Raw genomic sequence first — 25,064 nt, 5'->3', positions numbered from 1 at the left:
ACTTCATTTGAAAATAGTAATACTGCAGAAATGGATGTCTATTCAAAATCAAACTCACCCATGTAAAAACTTGAATGTCTGCCGGCAGTTTTTTTGCCCATCTATGTAATAAGACGTTCTCTGCTGTTTCCTGTCTTTTTGGTGGCCTCTCTTTGTACAGCTGGTGATCTTGGAGAGATTCATGTTGGTGCTTATTTTTCAAATGAGGACCAAATGCTTTTCACCTGGAAATATTTTAAATATTTCATTATTTTTTGTGTTAATCACTCATCACTGAAAATGTAAAGTTAACTTGTATTACAAAACACACAGGCCCATCGTACACACATTGCCCTTGTATAATGTTCGACACATAGGTTTGGCCTACCAAAGATTTATCACTGCCCATTTAGCTTTTTCATTTAAACACAACCCAGCCCCCTCCCCAGTCAAAGGCATTTAAATAAATCATGTTACTTACCACTTGTCATCTCATTCCTCTGATCTCGTGTCTTGACCATCTCCTCGGGTGTGAAACGAGTGTAACAGGGAACACCATTGTTAAAAGTGCAGCTACACCTATACGCACGGGCTTTTTCAGTTTTGTTGGCGCTGTCCTCGCTCACATAATACCCTACCGCTGTCTGAAGGGTCTCAGCCACCGGGTCGCTAACAAGTGGTCCGTCCTCGGTGGTGTCTTCCTCATCTTCAGCATCTGTGGTCTGAGGGCTGCTGTCAGGGCTGTCTGAGGGCTGCTGTCAGGGCTGTCTGACTCTGAATCGGAGCCGGATAATGGGGCAACTTCAACCGGTGCCGTCAGAAAGTTATCTGTGATCAGCTGAATCCATTGCTCATCATTGGCTGTCCCTCTCACAATGTTGGAGTTCAACAGTCTTGCAATTTCTTCTTCTCTGGAATCCATCGATCTGATTAATTGTTAGCGGCTAATAAATGATCAAGTAGTACGGAGGAAAAATATGTTCGTTTCGGATTACTGGGGGAAGGTCGCGAGGAATAATGTTGGTTTATATAGTGTGTGTGTTTGTGTTTGTGTATTTTTGCGATTGTGTGTATTGTGTTTGTTTCCCGGGTAAACACTGACAAGAAACAGCGGCTTTTGTTATGTCAGCTGCGACGTTACGTTACTCCGTTCTCCGCCTATCATCTTCCCGTTACAAGCTTCAAAGTTATATTTATCATCTGAATTTGGCGAAACAAGTTTAATATTCTGAAAGCTAAGACTTTGTTTATTTGAAATCAGATGAAAACAAACTGTCACGGGACCCTGCCGTGTTATCTATGATTACTATACACCTTTCATTCATAATGTCAGCCGGAGGGAGGGGGAGCAGCGCTACGGAACAGCAGAGTGGTGAGTGAGAGCTGTCATCTTCACTTTACAAGCTTCAAAAATGTATTTATCGTGTGATTTTGACAATAACATTTTCATATTCTGAAAGCCAAGACTTTGTTTATTTTCGAACCCCGAAAAACGAGTTTTTTTATACAAATCCATGTTTATTTCTAAATGAGCCGTTGCGACTTCCGACTGATTTCGATAGAGCGGGTCACATACAGATGTAGCACTTCATTTCAGACTCCAGCTTACAGCTTCCTGCCTACGACCTGCCTAAAACCAGTATAGAGTAATGTTAAGCCCTCCCACTATTTTCCAAGAGGGCGTTGCCAGATTTTCAACTTCAGGTTTTAATCAGGAGATGGCGCTTCATTCACAAATACAGAAAGACAAGTTTCATGGACTTTCAGTTGTGTTTTGAAGAGCATTTGAACACATCAATATTTTAGATACTATACTAAAGTATATCTAATCTTGTAATTCAATAATATATAGTCTTTATATATTAAATAATCATAATAATAATGTAAATGTTTACATTACACTTCTTTATTTGTTATGCTCATACTTTTACCTTTACAATCGTTTGCTTTAATATGCAGTATATATTTTGTATATTTTTGTGTTTGCTTCCTCCTGCTCCCTTTCGGACACATACTGTATGATTTATTATTATTATTAATACGAAGATATTATTAAGATAAGATAAGATGTTACTTTATTGTATTGATTGAACATTTTAGTTTAGAATGTGCTGTCTGTCCCACGGTAATTCAGAAGGCTCACAGGTCACATTCCGACCATTATTTAAAACAATAGGTGCTTTCACACCGTCTACAGTTTGATTTGTATAGAGGGAGCTCTGTGGCTGAATGGCCAGCGAGTAGGTGTGGCGCATTTATCATAGGTGATCAGAGCTAACTGCCTGCCGTCAGATTTAATTTAAAAAACAGATCTGATTTTAAGACTATTTCTGCGCTCATAAAGAATGAAAAGAATAAGAATAATGCGTATTGAACTGGTTTCATTAATTAGTGAGTTTATTTAACACTAGAACCACCAATCGGGTCAACTTGTGTGATGTGTGTTTTGTGTGTGCAATGTAACTTTTTTTCAATAAAATATTAAAGTCTCCCAGTCCGTGACTTTTCCTGAAAGTGTGTTATGTAGCACCCTATGTTGTTAAAAATTGCATTCTAATAGCGGGATTTGAAGGTTTTAGGTAGGCCTATACAAAAACCTCTGGCAGTTCTAGTGTTAAGGTACAGTAGAAGCCCTTTTTTTATCAGTAACGAATTTAGCAGTTGAACATAAAAGTCAACTAACTGAAGGTCACTTGCAATGACAGTGTTGTGTCTATTGTAAGCTTGTCACTCAGAGTAACCTACAGTTAATTTAGCTGCTGGAGAAGAAATATCAGGGGGGAGGGGGGGAGAGAGCTGTGGTTGATGGGCCATTAAAGTTGTGTAAATACACAGCTGAGAGCTGCCGTTTCATTCAGACTGTTTAAAAAACGGTAACAACGGACAATTTTTTTCCAGGATCCCTCCGCTACGCTTTGGGATCCTGATCTGCCGACGAGGCTCCATTAAAAATATAAATATTTTTAGTGAATTAGGCCTACTGAGTTTAGGCACGTTAATAACGTTTTAATGAAGTTGAATACAGTATATTCATATTTGTCAGTGATTTCATGTCAAATGTGTTGAATATATCAAATGTGTGTGCGCGTGTGCGTGTGTGTGTGTGTGTGTGTGTGTGTGTGTGTGTGTGTGTGTGTGTGTGTGTGTGTGTGTGTGTGTGTGTGTGTGTGTGTCTGTGTGTGTCTGTGTGTGTGTGTGTGTGTGTGTGTGTGTGTGTGTGTGTGTGTGTGTGTGTGTGTGTGTGTGTGTGTGTGTGTTTGTGTGTGTGTGTAGAGGTGTGTGTGGTAAAAACACTTTCATGAAGTGAAGGAGGTTTTCCTTCTATAAAACAGCTGTGGGCAGCAGTGAGTGTCACGGACATGAATTCATAGATCAAGGCAGACTGGTGCACACTCTCCTGTCCTGCCAGGCGACACGCCCGTTCTAAGCCGTGTCCCTCACTCCTCACATCACAAGCTGCATCAAAGTGTATTATGTTGTTACATCGTTTCAGATGTTATGTTTCAGTTGTGCTTGATGCAAATTTGTCGAAATTCGCCGTTTTGAATCCAAAATAGGTCGTTTGTGTGATTCATGTAGAACTGCAATAAAAATATTTTTGGGGTATGGGGGGGTCTGGGACCCGGAGCAATATGTGGCCGTGAGCTGTTATGTGCCATCATGACACGCATGGTGTTCTTTTTTTATATATTATAATGAAGTGTGAGCTGTGTGCTCGAGTCTTCCTGCCTGTCGGCTCTGCTCTCATGGATGTATAATAAGGCTCTGCTCCTCCGAGATGATGGTCTAGCTTCAGCAGCTACATTACCTACGGGTGCGTTCGTTAATATTAACTGCGCGTCCGGAGTCACTGTGGCACAGACTGGACCACTGGTGAACAGCTGTTAGAACGGGCCGTTCAGGTGTTCAGAGCAGAGCTCCCTGTCGGAGCGGCAGAGCTTGATGTGAACTGAAAAGTTTTCCTGTGGCAATATTATTTAAGGAATCGTTGAGCTAGCTAGCTAGCATACATTGTCACCATCTGCTAACGTTAGCTTTAGCCTTCTATTTCTAAGTTTTTTTCATAGGCTATAAACAGAGGTGGTATAAGTATATATATATATATATATATATATATATTTATATATATATATATATATATATATATATATTGTACTTGAGTAAAAGTAGAAGCACTCAGGTCTTGTACTGGAATAAAAGTAGAAGTACTCAGGTCTTGTACTTGAGTAAAAGTAGAAGTACTCAGGTCTTGTACTTGAGTAAAAGTAGAAGTACTCAGATCTTGTACTTGAGTAAAAATAGAAGTACCAGAGTGTATGAATACTCTGTTACAGTAAAAGTCCTGCATTCAAAATGTTCCTCAAGTGAAAGTAGAAAAGTATTCTCATCAAAATATAGTGAAAGTAGCGACAGTAAAAGTAGTCATTGTGCAGATTGGTCCATTTCAGAATAATATATATGATATGTTGTATAATGATTGATCATGAAAGTGTTCTCAAAGCTGGTAAAGGTGCAGCTAGTTTGAATGACTTTGTATACTATAGGGTAGCTTGTGGATTTACTCCAGGTGGAACTAAAGTCTGATTTAACACTTGATTATATTTCACATCATTCATCCACATCTTGAAGGATTATTTGAATTATTTGAAGTATTAAAGTAACGTGGTATGGCAGGAAAGTTAAATCTGGTATATTCATTTTAATGTCACCTTATATATATTCATGTGTGTTAAATTTGAAGGGACAAAGTATCTTTTCCCTCCCCCAATATATTGAGGTGAAGTCCTTGTGTTTTGAGAAGAGATGGGAGCATGGGACACCCTTATTTGGAGATAGTGCCGAAACTCTGGAATGTTTCACTCGTAATAGAAGGGTGTGCGCTACACAATCTTGTAGCAGATGTGTGTGTGTTTTCATTGCAGTAAAATATATGTGCTACAGGATTACTGGTCAACTATACCTCTGTTCTTATTCTTTCATGTGTGGGTACTAAATGGCTACAAACATTGTGGAGAAATTAGCTTAAACATCTTTCATTACTCTATATGAAATGGAAGCAGTTTTTTATGACAGGGACGAGAGAGTTGGGGGAGGGAACGCATTCCGAAGAGTTTCAGCATGTCAATTATCAGGGGAATCGACTTGTTTTCAATAGATGTGTGTGGTTGGTTACTTTGTATTAATAATAACAGTATGTGTAAAGGAAGCTGGAAATATACAATGTGAAACCTTTTATTTGAAGTAAAGATGTGAACAATAGCTCAAACAAATGGAAGGGCCATAGGTAGGCCTGTGTGAAGTTTGACTATTTGAAAAGCATCTCTAATACTGCTTAAGAGCATAGGTAATGTGTTCCTCGTTGTTATTGATATGAAAGTAATTAACATGTATTACGTATATTTAGCCAACTATAACAACTATATCTTAAAACATACTTTTAACTTGTGTGTGGTAACCTGAAGGGGGGAAGATGGACCCAGGGACAAAGGGCCATAAAAGGGGTGTGTGCTGGCTACAAGATGTGAACGAGGTTTCTTCTGCTGTGTCGCACTGATTGGGTGCGACAGGCCATGTGTTGGTCTCTGCCAATAAGATGACCTCGGGGGGAAAGCCCGCACACACCCCCTCCTGTGTTTTTAGTATGAAACACTGTGTTTTCCCGGGGTTCGACCTCTTTTTCTTCAGGCTGACCAGGAGGGTAGGACAGAGAGAGAGCAGGAAGTACTTCCTTTGTCTTTGTGTTTGTATGTGTATTTTGTGTTGTTACTGTTTATCATTAAAGCAAGATTATTGTTTAACTTGTATTCTGGTGTTTCTTAATCCCTTCCTTTTTCACAAATTCACCCAGCTTATCAAACGACACGCGGAGACGAGGTTGGTTTTCAACATCCTCCAAATCTCCAACAAATGGTGACCCGACGTTTCTGAGTGGGGTGTTTTCGGGGAAGAGACCACCAGCAGCAAGCGGACGGAATAGTCCAGGGCTAAACATCTCGGCTTCTTCTGACAACTAACAACAGAGCTCTGACAATAACAGGTAAACAGATGCCAGTTTAATTCGAAATCTGTGATTTGACCATATTCCAAATTTTAGGGTTGTCAGACGAAGTTTACAGTGTTTTTATAGTAACAGTACAGATACATATTTTAGATAGGTAGGAAAGTTATATAACATAAAAGTGAATCAACGAGGTATGTAAGACGAAGGTGAAAGGCCCCGTACTTTTTTCAGAAAGGAGACGGCTGAAGACTCGTTGGGGGACGTCCAGTGACCGTTTTCAGACGGCATCCAGGAGACGAATCTGAATAACAATTCTTAGGTTCATAGGAATCGAAGTTGAGTTATAAGTAAAATCCAAAGGAGAGTAACGCAACCTTCAAAAAGCAATTTTGAAGTGACCGGACCTCATTAATCCTTTGTTCTGTGGGGTTGAATCTATAAAGCCAAACGTCACGATAAAAAGTTCTGTGAAGCCTGAGTTTCGGCTCCATGTCAGCGTCACATCGTTGAAAGACGGTGTTGAAGCGCGCTGAGAGGCTTGCTAAACTTGTTGACATAAACATCGGACAATAAAAGCTGAATAGACTGTACGGGGAATTTTTCTGTGAATATTTACTGGTCAGATAAAGAAGCAAAGTTTGAGCCTGCTGCTTCCAAAATCATTTCTCCCCTCAGTGAGGTGGAGCTCATTCCTGGTCGGGTGCCGCCATCTGGTGGCAAACAGGGTGTGGCACAGAAAGGACAGACTAGCGGTTCGAGTATTGCTTAATGGTATAGTTTGTTGGCTCCATCTGCTGGACGTATTTTGTAGTATCTCTTGCAATATTGCATTACACCTGGAAGACGCTTTAATCCAAAACAACTCACAATAACTGCGTTTCACCAGGAACATACAATCAAAGAAGACAGGATCATTAAATTACAATCAGGGTTTATAGGTGCCAAAACATTTCGAGTGCTACTCAACTGGCTTTCAATAAGCCAGTCCGCTGCTCCTATATAAGCGCTTTATTGGTACTTTTCTGTTATTACATTTATCACTCAAGGTGGAGTTCAAATACAGGTGTTTGTACACTCAAACTATTTACACGTCTAGACAAAGGCAGGGAAGCTAAATAAATACAATAACTACATTAGGAGTGACGACGAGCATTGTCCTGTATATCACAAATTACTAGTGAACACATATTAACCTAGTCAGATAAATACACGCAAAGTCAATATGGAAGGGCAGTTCAACAAAAGTGATTTAGACGTCCCAATTCCCGGGAGTTTCCGAGAACAATGGGGACAGATTGAGGGATTGATTCTAAGTGGAACAAAACAGGGAGACAAGAAGAAGGCTTGTGCCGACCTTAGGTTCCTCCATGATAAAATGATAAAAGAAGATAGAGTGGGAGGGGATGACACTCTAGGAAATTTAGGCTCAGCTCTGAATCAGTATGAGCGACGGCTGGTAAAGAAACTGGGTAACCTAAACGAGCAGAAGCCCGGATTTTTTGCCCGTCAGAAACTAAAGGAAGAGAAAGAGGCGGTTGATAAATTAAGGAGGATTTGCCACAACGCAGCAATTGTCAGGAAGGGGATGATTGTGGTTCGCCCCCCAGTCAACAATCCCCCAGTCATGGTAGCAGCCCAAACACAGGGGGGGGAGTTTCAACGCTCTAGTGACGTTGGCACTCTCCTGTTCCCCCAGGACAGTAGGGAGGCATGCGTGCTGACACCACCACCCACAGATGACGACATACATCAATATGTTGCAGAACGTATCGCATTTTATAGGGATATGACTCAAAAGGACACCTCGGCCTCAGACAGGAGGAGACGAAATCTCAGCAGTGCTGTAAATAACGGGTGCACTGCAAGAACGGCTAGTTCAGGAGAGGGGTCTCAGACAGGAAATATAGGGGATCAGGATGTCTCAATTCAATCCCCCCTGATTTATCCGGATTTATCCAGTGTATCTACACAACCGCCTCCTTACCCTTCCCCTGTCCCGAACGCACCCCCCAGGTATAGTCTACAAATGCCACTGGAAAAAGTGGGCTCTGAGTCAGCCCAAGAACAAGCAGGTGTAAGGGGGGGTAACTTTAAAATAGTGGGTAATGTTTCGCTAACTCCTTTAAGGAAGACCTCCATTAAAAAGGGCGAGAGCAGCCCCACACCGGAAGAATTGATCGCCATTGTAGAAAAATATGAGGACAGGGAAAGAGCTTATGGTGGTGCGGACCATCAGGATAGGGAGGGGGTCTATTGTCAGGAAGCGGAAGAATCATTGAGAAGAGAGAAGGAAGAAATAGAACAAGTACGTCAGGACAGCATGAATAAAGAGCAGGAGGGCGGTAGCCAACAACAAGCAGGTGGGGAAGGGTACAGTGAAAGTTCTTCCGAGGGCGAGGGCAGTTTGAGTGACCTGCCGTTCCAAGAACGGCAGGCACAAACAGGCCATTACTACACCAACAAGGGAGGGGCATCGGGGGATGAGAGTGGTGAGCGTTCCTCTGGAGCAAAACAGGGAGATGTCAACGGCAGGGTTTGCAAGAGCAAGGTTAAGTACATAAATATGACAGGAACAATCTCTGAACTGACTGCTACACAGGTCCTTGCACTTCCCCGTATGAGTTTGAGATCCCAACACACCTCAGAAGACAACACACCTCTTCCCTTTATTGCTCCAGTATTACAGGCTCCTTTGGTGGCACTCCCCAATGGGAATACCGCTTACCACCCTTTCTCACTAGGAGATGTGCATGCACTGGTTGACAAAATGCCGCTACCTACTGAGGGAGGGAGACATTGGATGAGAAAGTTTGCTGATATGTCAGTAGGACAAACAATCTGCCTTGGTGATTTCAGGAGGATATTAGCACAACAGACTTCCAGCCATGACGTAAAGAGAGTTGAGGAAAGATCAGGAACAGTAACAATGAACGATAACCAGCCTATCTCTTCCAACAACATACACAGCTTGCTGAGCTTGGCAATGAGAGCACATTTCCCACAGACGGGAGGAGGTTACGGCTCACTGTCTTTCACGTTCACACCTGGGGAGGCCGCAGCAACCATGTTGCTCAGGTCACGCCAACAATACATAGTAGCTACTGACTGTAGTCCAGAAAATAGTGACCAACATATGCAGATGTTCCGTAAAGCAATATTAGCAGCAGTACCTGCCGAGATTAAAGCTCTTATGGAGGACAACCCAGAAGTTGATCTACTAAACACGCAGACATGGGAGCGTCATCTGGGCCATCATGTAGGAAAATTTAACAAACAACTTACAAAGAATAAAACTGAGGAAGAAGAGTTAAGAGTGCAACTACTCCGTACTCAGCTAGAAATACCCCGTAAAACAGTTCAAAATGAGAAGAAAAGTGCCAAACAGCTGATTGTTCATCCTGTGGGGCCGGCAGAGCAGGCACCGGGTCCGCAAAACCCAAAGGAGGGTTTTCCCAACCAAGGTCCATTCTATAACCAGCCCCAATACGGCTACAATAATGGTTTTCAGCAATGGAGGGGCGGGTTCAGAGGCACGGCTAAAGGTTTGGGAAGGGGTGGAACAGCACCTGGAGTGATCCAATATCAGCAGAACGGGTGCTACATCTGTGGACAGGCCACCCACTGGTACAGGCGATGCCCACAGAGAGGGCGGGGACAGAGGGGGCAGGGACAAGGGAACAGAGCAGACATGCAGTATGTCCAGAAACCCCATGAGGCAGCCCCACAGGCCCAACACCAAGACCAGGGTCACGTTGCACCAAATATGATGGCTGCTCCCTATGGCCAGTTTGTCCAGTACGAACAAGACTGCTACCCACCACAATGAGGTCGCCCAGGGAACCCTGAATGTACGGGCCTGGCGGACCCTTACATGGACATGACTGTAAAACACGCGAAATTACCGTTCCTTGTTGATTCAGGAGCTCGATATTCAACTATCAACTCCCCCGTTTTTAACACATCCAAGTCCAGTAATACGGTCTCAGTCATAGGGTTTTCGGGAGAAATAGAGCAGGTGCCGCTCACTACGCCATTACCCACCAGAATAGCGGGCCAGCTATTTCTTCATCAGTACATTTTGGCACCCCAAAGTCCGGCTAACCTCATGGGGCGGGATGTTCTTATCAAAGCTAACGCCTCGATCCTCTGTTCCCCCGACGGACTAATAATATCATTCCCAAATGGCACTCGCCTCAATTGTTCACTGTCAACCATAAAGTCAGCTTCTCAAATGATGTTGGCCCAATCCACTGCAGCAGAAGCAACTCAGCAGGCCACTATATACTGGGGGTTGCTCGACCGGCCCCAAGACAAGACACCAGGACTATTTTCCATTTTTCAACAATGGAAGCCGTGGATTAACCTCCTCAGGCCTTATGGTTCCCCTCCAGATCCTCCCCATCTGACGCTGAATTATGATAGAATGGACGACCAAAGTTATGCATATGCGTATGACGCAGAGGTGGCTATGTCCATTTGGGACGTAGCCACAACCAATTTATTTATGGGTCAAGCGGGGGTGGCTGCATCTGTTGAACTCACTGATGAGCAACTCTATTGGTACCGTATGTCAGCTGAGGCCACACCACACATTTCATTAGCTATCGGGAGGGGCTATGAAGCCAGGGAACTTGGTCCTATGGTAAAGACACTGCTAGAAGTCGAGGATTGGGAACCAACACAAATAGCAGCACTCACATACTCTCCCTCACACAAGGCTTATGCTCTAAAAATCTGCACACAAGAATGCATCTTCATGGAGAGACACGAAGTGGAGAGACATCACGGTAGAGAAAAGACTGACCATTCATTTACTGAAGACATGTTGCGTGACCTCCCACCTGACCTGTGGGCATCTGACTCTCATGACGTAGGTTTCTGCTCAAAGGCTGCACCAATAACATTTGAAGTGAGTAGCACTATGCCTGTATATCAACCACAGTACCCTGTTAAACCACAGGCCAAAGGGGGAATCAGCAAGGCAGTTGAGGGTCTGAAGAGAGCAGGGGTGTTGGAACCCTCACAAAGCGAGTGGAACACTCCAATACTCCCGGTATCAAAACCTAGCGGGGAGTACAGAATGGCTCATGATTTAAGGACCATTAATGCTATTACAACTACAGCTCTGGTACCAGTGCCTAACCCATACACGGCTATTTGTAATATCACACCTGAACATACCTGGTTCACCTGTATTGATCTGGCCAACGCTTTCTTCTGCATACCCCTGGCGGAGAAGATGAGGCCTATTTTTTCATTTACAATGGGAGGGGAGAAACTACAGTACACGAGACTGCCCCAAGGCTTCAGTCTGTCTCCAGGAATATTTAACAAAATACTCAGGGAACAGCTAGATGGCGTTTCATTACCAGAGGGGGTGGTGTTGATCCAGTATGTAGATGACCTTCTCATTGCAGCACCCTCCGCAGCCTCTTGTTTAGAGGCCACCAGGAACCTACTGGTTCGCCTCCATGCAACAGGGTTCAAGGTCTCCAAGAAAAAGCTACAATGCACCCGTAAAGAGGTGACATTTTTGGGCAGAGTTATCTCTCCAGCAGGTACGGGCATGTCAGCAACACATCAGGAGGTTATATTGCATCACCCAAAACCCAGGACAGTCAAAGACATGTTATCTTTTCTGGGTCTCACAGGCTACAGCAGACACTATATCCCAGAGTATAACCCAAGAACAGCTGTACTGAGGACACTGATCAATGAGAAAGGCATGCGCAATCTCACTGTCACACTGGACTGGACACAAGCTGCAGAAGCTGCGTTCATTTCTCTCAAACAATCCATGTCCCAGGTCCCCTCTCTCGCCTCTGCATCCTATGCATTGCCATTTTTCCTTGATGTTTCTGAAAATGAGAACACAGTAAATGGTGTTCTATTTCAGAAAAAGGGGGAATGTAGGTCAATACTGATGTACATTAGTGTCACACTGGACAGAGTGGAGAACAGGGAACCTCCATGCACAAGACATGCAGCAGGTACAGCACGTATCTTAAACAAAATTTCACACATTGTGATGAGACACCCTTTGACAGTACTGACAACACATAGCATTGTCTCTTTTGTGAACTCAAGTGCATTCACAATGACTTCCACAAGACAGACCAGGTTAGAGAAAACTCTGACGCAAGCACACATCACCTACACACATGAAGGAGTTAACAGCGCAGACACCATTGGCAGCGGAGAACCCCATAGGTGTGAGGAAAGAATCATCCAGGATGTGAAGCTAAGAATAGATCTCAGAGACGAGCCTATGCCACATGCAGAAAACCTGTTCACAGACGGCTGTTGTTTTAGACACCCCACCAAAGGGCTCCAAGCGGCCTACGCAGTCGTGAGTCAAAAAGCTGAGGGAGAGTTTGAAGAAAGATCAACAGGAGAAGTAACAGGGAAAGTCTCAGCACAGTTGGCAGAAGTAATGGGAGTCATTGCAGCATTAGAGCTATCAAAGGGAAAAGATGTAAACATCTATACAGATTCAGCATATGTTCATGGTGTCATACATGTGGAGATGCGCCAATGGATGCGAGCAGGATTTGTAACATCCACCAATACTCCCATCAAACACGAGAAACAGATCAAAAGGCTTGCAGAAGCAGTAATGTTACCCAACAAACTAGCTTTACTTAAATGTAAAGGTCACAGCACGGTGGACAACTATTTGGCTTGGGGTAACAATGCAGCAGACAAGGCAGCTAAAGCCAAAGCAGGGTATATGCCCCAGTTTCAAATGCTGGTCTTAAAATCTGCTGACTTACAGCCCGCAGTAACAGATGATACTCTTAAAGAAGCTCAAGCAACAGGGTCTCCTCAAGACAAGACAGTATGGTTAGACAGAGGAGCTACCAACAAAGACGGGATATGGTACTCCCCAGATGGGAGACCAGTGATACCCCCAGGATGGATAAGATCAATGCTTAAAGAAGCACACGGCCCAACACATTGCGGCAAAACTCAAATGAACAGACACCTGACTCACTGGTGGCACCCTTACCTACCTGACATGATAGCTAATTACCTAGAGGAATGTGTAATTTGCTTAACCCATAACATCAGAGCCACTGTAAAACCGCACCAGGGAAAGTTTCCTTTACCTAAGATGGCAGGAGAAGAAATCATAATTGACTACACTGACATGATTGACAAAGTAAGAGGGTTCAGATACTTACTAGTTGTAGTCGATGCATACACAGGTTGGCCAGAAGCTATGCCATGCAGGAGAGAAGATGCAGACTCAGTGATCAAGTTCTTAGTCACTCATTACATTCCACTACATGGGTTTCCTAGGAAAGTGAGGTCAGACAATGGCAGCCATTTCAAGAACCACGACCTACGCACAGTAGAACAGTCTTTAGGACTAAGACATAGTTTTGGAGCTGTCTATCACCCCCAATCTCAGGGAAAGGTAGAAAGGATGAACCAGAACATCAAACAGAAACTCAGCAAAGCATGTGAGGAGACAGGCATGAAATGGTTAGAGGCCTTGCCTCTGGCTCTCATGTCAATTAGGAGCTCTATAAACAAAGGGACAGGCTTCTCCCCATTTGAGCTGACACATGGCCATCAGTTTCCTGGCCCAGGAGCCTTGAGTGTAGGAAAGGAAGTAGAGGTCCTGAGTCCGAAACCTTATTTCCAGCAGCTTAAGGGATTGGTGTCAGGATTTTCCACACAGGTTGCTGAGGCCAAAGGGGGACCCGAAAAACACGAGGCCAACACAGCGGAGTTCGTCTGGCTGAAGGTCATCCGGCCCAAGTGGCTCAACCCCAGGTTCACCGGCCCCTACAGAGTGACCCAGCGGACATCCCATGCTGTCCGCCTAGAAGGAAAGGGGGACATCTGGTACCACTGGAGCCAGTGTGCAGCGGGGAAATCACCTGGAAGGACCCTCGACGACATCCGGACGGACCTGGCTATCATCAACGCGGACATCCCTACAGCAGACGACTTGGAAGCAGGCATCAGCGGATTGGAGGAGAAGGACCTCGCGGACATCCCTACAGCAGACAACTTGGAAGCAGGCATCAGCGGACTGGAGGAGAAGGACAACAAGGACGTCCCTACAACCGACAGCCCAGAAGTCGCCATCAGCGGGCCGGAGCACGAAGACACAGGACTTCACGGGAAGACAGAGGAACCTGCTCCCCTCTGATCAGGTTGCTATAAGCTACACATAGCACCTCATTTACTAACCCATTTTTTGAGGGAAGTGGTATCTTAACCCACAGTTTAAAGTTCTTTTAATAACCCATTTTTTGAGGGAAGTGGTATCTTAACCCACAGTGTAAAGTTCTTTTAATAACTCATTTTTGAGGGAAGTGGTATCTTAATCCACAGGTTAAAGTCATTTATTAACCTATAAGAAGACTCCATTTATAAACCCAAATTTAGGGAGTTGTTTTCTAAAAAATCTATATTTAAGGGATTTGTCTTTCTTTTTACCTCATGTGATACTGACACAGGGACCAAAACCTCTCAGAGAACAATAGAAAATGTCTGAAGGAGCCCTGAATTTCCTGATAACCTGTTGGTCACTACTAGTGTTAGGAGTAATAATCTACTTGTTCGCCCTGCTGTATGTACATTGTAACCTTTAAAATCATGGTTGAGTGACCCAGTGGTTCACCGCATTTTTTTTTAATAACTTGGGGGTTAGAATAGACGTATACTGACACTAGAAGGGTTGGAGCTCACAGTATAACTATGTATGGTAACTGGAAATGGTTGGCAGGATTAGCCCTGGTTTCTACTGTGATTTTTACCATTATTTTAATCTTATGTGATTCCATTGACCACCCAGACTCCACTCCTCCGCCAAATGAATCCGTAACTAGAGTCAAACGGGGCCATTATGAGACAGTAGTTACCCCAATGTCTCCTAGACAAACCTTCACTCTCCATGCAGGTAGTGATGGAATAATACAACTCGACTTGTGCAAAATTGCCCCCTGCAGAAGCCTCGACCGTACCTATTCCTACCTAGCCAAATATGTCTGCTTAGCCCCTGCGGTATGTAACAAAACCGTCACAGATACGGTTAAAGGTGCTCCTTACATTTACAGAGGCAGTACATACAGGACCAAAGGCGACCCTGCTGTGTCCGTCACATACACATACGGGTGCACCTGCGAGTCCTGGTCCGGTGTCCTAGCAAATTCGGGTCCTGATGACTGGGGATACATGCCACCTTACCGATCGGCGGAAATCGTTAGATCCCTCAAACATAGAATGAAAGTGATTAGGAGAAACCCAAACGTCCCATGCGTTGTCAGGTTTTGTAATCCCGTACGCATAACGCTAAAAAATGTAGTGCTCTCCGACGCTGGACTTTATGTCCTCGCGGTACATGCAGGGGGGGGGTTCGCCACAAGGCCTCTTCGAAATTAAAGTTAAACCTAAGGTGGAACGAAACCTTCCTCGGGCAGCATCTAATATTAAATACCTGTCTAAAATTACATGTACGGATAAATGCACGGGGGATTATAGCCAACTTCAACCTCTAGACGTCATCCAAATGGCCACAGGATACACAGATGACAACCTATGGTTAAAATGGGTTGCCCAAACAGCCCAAGAACAAATGGCCGGGGATTGTCTGGCCTGTGCTACGGCCCGCCCGCAATTAGCCACTGACCCTGCGCCCCTGTTTCCCACAGATACCTGGGGGTACAACTGTATGTTACAACTGACTAGGATGGCCAGCCCTCCTAACCAGGGGTGGAGCTTCCTACAGGCAATATAGGCGGTTGCCTAGAGCGCCACCCAGAGGGGGGCGCCAAAAATTGCAACAAAAAAAAAAATTTTTTTTTTTTTTTTTTTTTTTTTTTGCTTGGCGCAGTTTTGGCGCCCCCCCTCTATATCTGCAACCATTATTCTTACATAAAAAAAAAATTCTAACATAAGGGAAAATGAGCCAAAAATCTAAAACGGTCGGTCGGAGAGCCTCGGCTTTAGGTGTTCACAGTCAGAACATGCTAGAGCGCTGTGCATTGATGGGTATCGGTCAAGTGTTTATCAAATTGAGCGTTGAGGAAAGAAAGACTAACGTTAGAGAACTATGAAGAGGCAAAAGCCATCTGGGGCGCAGTATAAAAACAGAAGAAAAGAAGAAGAAGAGAAACGTGCCAAGGTGAAAGGTATGCAATTTTGATTGTATTGTCAACATTAGCGAATGGATCATGTAATCTTGCTAGTTAGCTAAGCCAACGTTAGCTAGCCAGCGTTTGTTATTGCCATTCAGTCGAAACTGTCATAAGGCTATTTTCTTTGTGTCATGAAATAGAAATATTAGTAATAAAAACAATGTTAGTTTTGGTGTAGCGAGCTAGCCAGTGTGGTGGAATGTTAGTTAGTTGGTAACGTTAGCTAACGTTAAGTTTACCTCAGAAAGCACATTGACTATCCGAGTCAAACATTTGCCAAATTCAACCCTGTCATAATGTGCGCTAACGTTAGCTAACTAGCTCAGTGGTTCTCAACTCCAGTCCTGTTGAATGTTTTCGTTCCAACCCAGAACTAACACACCTGATTCAACTGTTCTAATAAGATAGGCATAGCTCTTGATTAGTTGAATCAGACCTGTCAGGCTGTCCTAATGCTTACTAACTAAATAATAGCTACATTTAACAAATGGAAATGATTCAATGTTGATAATACACATTTTGTTATATCATTTTAGATTCACTTTTAAAATATCTGGGACCATCTGCTGCATCAGTTGACAAGGAACCGCCATGCACCTCAGCTGTGCCGGCTTCCTCAGGTGAGTGCAATGTGTCAATAGATGTTCCTGATGATAAATAATTTAATGTGAAATCCAGTCAATATATTTGCTCTTGTGTGTTCTTTCTATATTTATAGACCTAGAACCACATGAAGGAACGTCAGAACAGCAAGCTGCTCATCCTGATGAGATGACCACTGATTCCACCCTGCCACTGACCACTGTGTCTGTTTGTTCTGGTGAGTACAATATGTCAATAGATGTTCCTGATGTGATGATAAATAATTGAATGTAAAAATGACTGTCGTGCCATTTCTAATCCAGCCAATATATTTGCTCTTGTGTGTTCTCTATATATGTATAGGCCCAGAACCACTGCAAGGAACGTCAGAACAGCCTGCTGCATCTCATCCTGATTGCACCACAGATTCCACCCATACACTCTTCTCAGGTGTGTGCCTTATGAATGTAAAGATGTTTAGCTATAAACCTAATTGTCCTCATGCTTTCAAATAATTGCTTTCTGTTTACATTTTACACACTGTCCCAACCTTTTTGGAATTGGGGTTGTGTGTGTGTGTGTGTGTGTGTGTGTGTGTGTGTGTGTGTGTGTGTGTGTGTGTGTGTGTGTGTGTGTGTGTGTGTGTGTGTGTGTGTGTGTGTGTGTGTGTGTGTGTGTGTGTGTGTGTGTGTGTGTGTGTGTGTGTGTGTGTGTGTGTGTGTGTGTGTGAAGATATTGTGAATATGAGGTGAGAAAATGTGCTTCACATGCCCTCCAGATGCAGCAAAGACAGACGATCCACTACCAACCGATCCTGCTGACTGCCCTTCACATCTCACAGACACAATGAGGACAGAGTTTGTTCGGAGAGGACCATATCAGATAACACCTGATTTCATTTTCCCAAGGAGAGATGATGGGAGAAGTTGCCACCACCAGTACTTCAGCAGGACCTTAGTAAATGGAGAAAGGATCAAAAGAAGTTGGGTGACATATTCAAAAAAGAAGAACAGTCTTTTTTGTTTTTGTTGTCAACTTTTATCTCCAAAACAAATTAATTTAACAAATGCAGGACTGTCGGATTGGAAAAATGCAAGTGCTGCTTTGACCAGCCATGAAAATAGTCCGGAACACCTGAACAATTTGGCGTCATGGAAAGAATTGGCAGTTCGATTAAAACAAGGTACAACAATAGACAAACAAGAGCAGGCCCTCCTTGAGGCAGAGAAGAGTCGGTGGAGAGCAGTGCTGACACGACTGGTTGCTATTGTACAGTCTCTGGCAGGGCGAAATATGGCATTGAGAGGAAAGACAGAAATACTCTCCTTCAAATGGAAACTTTTTGAAAGAGGTTGAGCTTTTGGCGCAGTTTGACCCAGTGATGAAAGACCACATCCACAAGATTAAAAGTCAAACATCCCACCACAGCTACTTGGGCAAAACCATTCAGAATGAGTTGATTGAATGCATCAGTGGAAAGATTCTATCAACAATAGTGCAAGAAATAAAGAAATGCAAGTACTTTTCCCTCATTTTAGATTGCACCCCGGATGTTAGCCACACTGAACAGCTGTCAGTAGTCATCAGAATTGTGACACTGGAAGAAGACCCCCAGATTAAAGAGCACTTCATGGGATTCCTAGTAGCAGAGGAGTCCACTGGTGAAAGTTTGTCCGCCCTGATTTTGAAGAGGCTGGAGGAGTTGCAGATTGCCTTTGATGACTGCAGAGGACAGTCATATGACAACGGCGCAAATATGAGAGGGAAGAACAAGGGAGTACAGGCCAGGCTACTGCAGTTGAACCCAAGAGCTTTGTTTGTGCCTTGTGGGGCACATACACTCAATTTGGTCATTGCTGATGCTGCCAAAAGCTCCAAAGATGCCATATCATTTTTTGGCATTGTGCAGAAGCTATACTGCCTGTTTTCTGCCTCTACACAGAGATGGGCCATCCTCAAGAAACACGTCAACCTTTCACTCAAAATGTGGTCAGAAACCAGATGGGAGAGCAGAGTGAAAGCTGTGGAGCCTCTGCGATATGAAGCCGCAGCTGTGAGAGAGGCACTGCTTGAGGTGAGAAACCAGGCCAAAGACCCAATCATCAGGATTGAAGCCCAGTCTCTGGCAGAAGAAGTGGGGTCATTCCGCTTTTCACTGTGCACAGTGGTCTGGTATGACATGTTAAGTCAAATTCAGCAGGTGAGCAAAGTCCTGCAGTCCCAAACAATGCAAGTGGATGTAGCAGTAAGTCTACTGAAAAAGACTGAAAAAGCTCTCAAATCCTACAGAGCCACAGGCTTTGTGGCTTCACAAACATCAGCCAAGGACATGTGTGAAGACATGAATGTGGATGCAGTCCTTGTGCAAAAGCGACTGAAGTCAACAAAGAGGCACTTCTCATATGAGTCTCCTGATGAGCCATTGAGGAATGCCTTGCAAAATCTGGAGGTAACGTTCTTTAACGTGGTGGTAGATGCTGCAGTGTCAGCACAAAAGGAGAGGTTTACCACTCTTGAACATGTGCAAGACAAGTTTGGCATTCTGTACAACTTCCCAGACCTGCCACACCAAGAGCTGATGAAGCAAGCAGAGGCACTTGCACACACCTTAAGCCATGGAGGGCAATCTGATTTGGATGGGAAGGAGCTGGCTCAGGAGTTGGAAAATGTACCTGACTTGCCATCAAAGAGCGAGACAACTCTTGAGTTGTTGAAATTCATACATACAAAGCAGCTCACCGAAATATATCCCAACTTGTGTATTGCTCTGCGGATCAGTGCAACGCTACCAGTAACAGTAGCTTCAGCCGAGAGGAGTTTTTCCAAATTAAAACTCTTGAAAACATACCTGAGGTCCACCATGGCTCAAGAACGCCTCAGTGGTCTGGCTGTAATCAGTATTAACCATGAGGTTGGTGGTCAGATTTCATATGATGATGTGATTGATGACTTTGCAGCGAGGAAGGCCAGAAGGATTGCACTGTAAATGGAAACCAGTAGGAGCTAATATGTAGGCCAACCTTGTGTGATGATAGGGAGTGGAATGTAAATAGTTCTTGAGACAAAGTGAATTTGTAATTTTTATGTATTTGTTTGTTTATTTAGCATATTATATTTTGATTATTTGACATGTGTAACATATTTTACAATACATAATTTTCTTTTAAAGCAAATGTGCACGTTATTTTATTGTTTGTTATTGTTATTATTATTATTGTTTGTTAGCTAAGTTGTTTGTTTTAATTCTTTAGTGTGCACTTTACATTTCTTCTTAATTTTCTTTGAAAGCAAATTTGCACATTCTTTTATTGTTTGTTATTGATATTATTATTGTTTGTTAGCTAAGTTGTTTATTTGTTTTAATTCTTTAGTGTGCACTTTACATTTATTCTTAGCTCTTGTTCTTGCTTGTAATAAATAAAGCTGCAGTACTTTACTGTATAACTGTTAAGATGTTTTGATATTTTTTTGGGGGGGGGCGCAGTGGTGAAGCTCGCCTAGGGCACCAAATGTGCTAGGTCCGCCCCTGCTCCTAACTGTACCACCCTAGCCAAAGTTTTCCCTCCAATTGATAATGACACTAGGACAGGCCCATTTACGCCTGACAAAGGCGCCGGTGGGTACACATGTTTTTCCATGGTTCAGAAATCCCCACGTTTTGACCTAGGAAATGTCTCTCCGGATTGGTGTAACCTCACCCTGTCTAGCACTAATATAGGACATTGGGCCAGAGCTGGGCTCTACTATTATTGTGGGGGTCACCGCCTGTTCACCCGTATTCCCGAACTATCTGTAGGATTGTGTGCTATGGTGCGCCTCCAGGCACCCCTAATGTTATTAGGCAAAAAACTGGGGCTCACGGACCCTAAAGACACACTTAATACCAACCTAATCACTCGACGTAGGAGACACGCGCTGTCCAAACGCCACGCCCCGGGCTCCTTCGATTTGTCTGTCGACTCTCCCACCTACATCGATTCCATCGGAATCCCACGAGGGGTCCCTAACGACTACAAACTAGCTGATCAAATCGCTGCAGGGTTTGAAAGTTTGCCAATTATCTCTGCCTTCTTCCCTGTGACCCCTATCAAAAATGTAGAAAGGATCAACTATGTACATTACAACATACTCCGATTGGCCAATCTCACTAGGGACGCGGTAGAGGGCCTGGCTGAACAATTGGGTCCAACATCCCTTATGGCTGTGCAAAATAGGATGGCGTTGGATATGCTTCTTGCAGAGAAGGGTGGAGTTTGTGCAATGTTTGGGGAGATGTGCTGCACATTTATTCCCAATAACACGGCTCCAGACGGTTCCGTCACAAGGGCTTTGGAAGGCCTTCGCACCCTATCTAAAACTATGCATGAACAATCAGGGGTACAACATTTCTTAGAGGAGTGGTTTCCTAACATGTTTGGTCAATGGAAAGGTTTAATAATGTCTCTCTTTATTTCTGTAGCTACTTTTGTGGCCATTTTAATAACATGTGGTTGTTGTTGTGTGCCGTGCATCCGCTCCTTGTGTGTCAAACTTATCATTTCCACCATTGAAGGAAAAGCTGCTCCTCCCCCACTGTACCAAATGCCCTTGTTGGCATATGCGGAGGGAGAGGACGAGTATGATGATTCGGCAAACAAGGACACAATTTTTTAACATAGTTTGGTCTTTCTTAACTGTCATTGGAGGTTGTTTTCTGTTCCCAAAGGTTTAATGAAGGGGGACAGACACAGTATTAAAGAAGGACAGTAGTTTTGTTTCAAATGTCTTATGTGTGTTGGTCTCGTTAATGCGAGACCAAAAGGGGGAAATTGAAGGATTATTTGAATTATTTGAAGTATTAAAGTAACGGGGTATGGCAGGAAAGTTAAATCTGGTATATTCATTTTGGTGTCACCTTATATATGTTCATGTGTGTTACATTTGAAGGGACAAAGTATCTTTTCCCTCCCCCAATATATTGAGGTGAAGTCCTGGTGTTTTGAGAAGAGATGGGAGCATGGGACACCCTTATTTGGAGATAGGGCCGAAACTCTGGAATGTTTCCCTCGTAAAAGAAGGGTGTGCGCTACACAATCTTGTAGCAGATGTGTGTGTGTTTTCATTGCAGTAAAATATATGTGCTACAGGATTACTGGTCAACTATACCTCTGTCCTTGTTCTTTCATGTGTGGGTACTAAATGGCTACAAACATTGTGGAGAAATTAGCTTAAACATCTTTCATTACTCTATATGAAATGGAAGCAGTTTTTTATGACAGGGACGAGAGAGTTGGGGGAGGGAGCGCATTCCGAGGAGTTTCAGCATGTCAATTGTCAGGGGAATCGACTTGTTTTCAATAGAGGTGTGTGGTTGGTTACTTTGTGTTAATAATAGCAGTATGTGTAAAGGAAGCTGGAAATATACAATGTGAAACCTTTTATTTGAAGTAAAGATGTGAACAATAGCTCAAACAAATGGAAGGGCCATAGGTAAGCCTGTGTGAAGTTTGACTATTTGAAAAGCATCTCTAATACTGCTTAAGAGCATAGGTAATGTGTTCCTCGTTGTTATTGATATGAAAGTAATTAACATGTATTACGTATATTTAGCCAACTATAACAACTATATCTTAAAACATACTTTTAACTTGTGTGTGGTAACCTGAAGGGGGGAAGATGGACCCAGGGACAAAGGGCCATAAAAGGGGTGTGGGCTGGCTACAAGATGTGGACGAGGTTTCTTCTGCTGTGTCGCACTGATTGGGTGCGACAGGCCATGTGTTGGTCTCTGCCAATAAGATGACCTCGGGGGGAAAGCCCGCACACACCCCCTCCTGTGTTTTTAGTATGAAACACTGTGTTTTCCCGGGGTTCGACCTCTTTTTCTTCAGGCTGACCAGGAGGGTAGGACAGAGAGAGAGCAGGAAGTACTTCCTTTGTCTTTGTGTTTGTATGTGTATTTTGTGTTGTTACTGTTTATCATTAAAGCAAGATTATTGTTTAACTTGTATTCTGGTGTTTCTTAATCCCTTCCTTTTTCACGAATTCACCCAGCTTATCAAACGACACGCGGAGACGAGGTTGGTTTTCAACATCCTCCAAATCTCCAACAATCTGTAAAGTAACTAAATGTATTAAACACATGGAGTGGAGTAGAAGTACACCATGTACATCTGAACTGTAGTGGAGTAGAAGAACAAAGTAGCAAAACATTGAAATACTTAAATAAAGTACAAGTATCTCAAAATTGTGCCCAAGTATAGTACTTGTTGAGTTTATGAACTTAGGTACTTTACACCATGTGGCTATAAAGATAGAAAGAAAACATTTAGCAACCCGCGAAACACATACACACACACACACACACACACACAGTACGTAGCTACAGCTGTGCCGCTGGCTGTCAGCCAGTCGCACAGCTGGCTGTGCCCGCGAATTCCTGGCCCGCAAATTCGCGGGTCTAGCTATGTACTGAGTGTGTGTATTTCGCGGGTTGAGTGATGTAAAATGACAATGGTATCCCGTGGAGGAATTCTGAAATGTTTTACCGTTACATCACAAAAACGCACAGCAGAACCAGACCCTGGAGCGCCGGCCTCTTTATTTACTTACTCCTCTTCATCCCCTACTATGGGTAATAAGGCTGAGATGAGAACCCTCCATCGTATTTAGTCCTTAGCAATATGCTGCGCCTCTCCCCATGTATGGATGGGTACACGAGCCCCGGTATTAAACGGGCTCCGCCCGGGCCGGATTTATTAAAGACAGTGGCAACGTTAGCTCCGACGTTATCTAAATTTTTATCGGTACTGGAGACATTTAAAAAATAAATGTCATATGTATTATTGCTACATAAACATTATATCGCAGTTTTAGTTTAGCCAACTCCGTTTCTAAAATGCAATAAGACTACAACATGCGTCTATGATGTATTTTTGAGCTTTCCAATCCAGACGAGATCTCTCTCTCCCGTCTTTGTGCGAGGGGGCGGGGCAGTTTGTAAAGGTCTCCTGACTGTGTTACAGACTGTCATCATGGTTAGTGGTTACTCTGGAATCTGTCTTCAGGACAGTGTTGGATTTTTTTGTTATTTGGATGGGACTTGATTTGATTCAATATTAGAGTAATTTTCTCGTTTGTGTGTTTGTTTAAATATATTTGGCCTTTGTTCATGTGATTGACTGATTTTCTCAAATAAAAAGGTTGATGAATTATCATCTAATGATTTGTATGATGTTTTATTTATGTTAAAGGTAACTTTGAATGATTTTAACTAATGGTAATGTAGAAAAACTAATATTTTAAATTCGGGACGGTCCACATTAATTTCGGGACGGCTTAGATTGTATTTCGGGACCGTTCCGGGAGGATGGTGAAAAAAGTTAGTCGAGAGCCCTGAAGTGGACCAACATTCCACAGCCTGAACAACTCTATGCGAAGGAGATGTGTTGCACTGCGTGAGGCAAATGATGGTCACACCAGATACTGACTGGTTTTCGGACCCCCCCAGACCCCCCCAATAAAGCAAAACTGCACGTTTCAGAGTGGCCTTTTATTGTGGCCAGCCTAAGGCACACCTGTGCAATAATCATGCTTTCTAATCAGCATCTTGATATGCTACACCTGTGAGGTGTGATGGATTATCTCGGCAAAGGAGAAGTGCTCACTATCACAGATTTTTTCAGATTTGTGAAAAATATTTGAGAGAAATGGTTATTTTGTGTATATAGAAAATGTTTTAGATTTTTGAGTTCATCTCATGAAAAATGGGAGCAAAAACCAAAGTGTTGTATTTATATTTTTGTTCAGTGTAGTTAACATTGCAGGAAAGCAATATATTAGACGTTAAGTACTTTGTCAGGCTTAATATTTATGTGTAGATAGATACCTCCAAAGCTTTTTTCTGATTTGAAAGAAGACCTTAACCTAAAGTATTCTTAAATGTGATAATAAAGGTTAATTAGTTTGTATGTTTTCCTCATATTAATATCTTTGTACATCCAGCACTAAACTGTATTATTGTAGAGATCACTTACAATATCTTCTTGATTTTTTATATTCTATATTTCTATCATTGACCTTCTACTTTCCCCCTATGAAAGTATCTACTCTTAATATTGTTTTCATCAAATAACAAATTCAACACAAATAATTAAATAACAAGCTTTAATCACTAGGCGTTGCACACACACACACAACATACTAATAATACATGTGTATTATTAGTGTAGGACACTTATGTATGTATAACATCTGAATATGTGTAGTTTACTAGTTTTATTCATGTTTTTACATAATTTTACAGGATATTGCTATACTATTTCTCATGTTTTACTTTTACACATTAATATCTGATTTGTAAAACATCA

General features: G+C 43.0%; 2 protein-coding genes across 6 annotated transcripts in view; one reads left to right on the top strand and one right to left on the bottom strand.

Moving 5' to 3' along the window:
- The window catches only part of slco4a1 (solute carrier organic anion transporter family, member 4A1), a 221,014-nt gene that overhangs the window by 140,166 nt on the left and 55,784 nt on the right, over positions 1–25,064 (bottom strand). The gene's annotated exons all lie outside the window — the stretch shown is intronic.
- LOC307035376 (zinc finger MYM-type protein 1-like) lies at positions 15,816–21,111 on the top strand. Of its 5 annotated transcripts, XM_079674591.1 has the most exons (5): positions 15,816–16,128; positions 16,671–16,754; positions 16,853–16,954; positions 17,080–17,166; positions 17,449–21,111. In XM_079674591.1, the coding sequence occupies exon 5, from the start codon at positions 18,098–18,100 to the stop codon at positions 19,700–19,702; it is 1,605 nt and encodes a 534-aa protein (XP_079530717.1). In that variant the 5' UTR covers positions 15,816–16,128; positions 16,671–16,754; positions 16,853–16,954; positions 17,080–17,166; positions 17,449–18,097; the 3' UTR covers positions 19,703–21,111. The 5 variants fall into 5 exon arrangements, with proteins under 5 accessions (XP_079530717.1, XP_079530715.1, XP_079530716.1 ...); XM_079674589.1 differs by having other exon boundaries at positions 15,816–16,754; XM_079674590.1 differs by having other exon boundaries at positions 16,671–17,166.

This window comes from Notothenia rossii (genome assembly GCF_949606895.1).
Source record: "Notothenia rossii genome assembly, chromosome: 4".
Taxonomy (NCBI): domain Eukaryota; kingdom Metazoa; phylum Chordata; class Actinopteri; order Perciformes; family Nototheniidae; genus Notothenia; species Notothenia rossii.
Note: the sequence above shows the minus strand (reverse complement) of the source record. Positions and strands in the feature narration are given on the sequence as shown.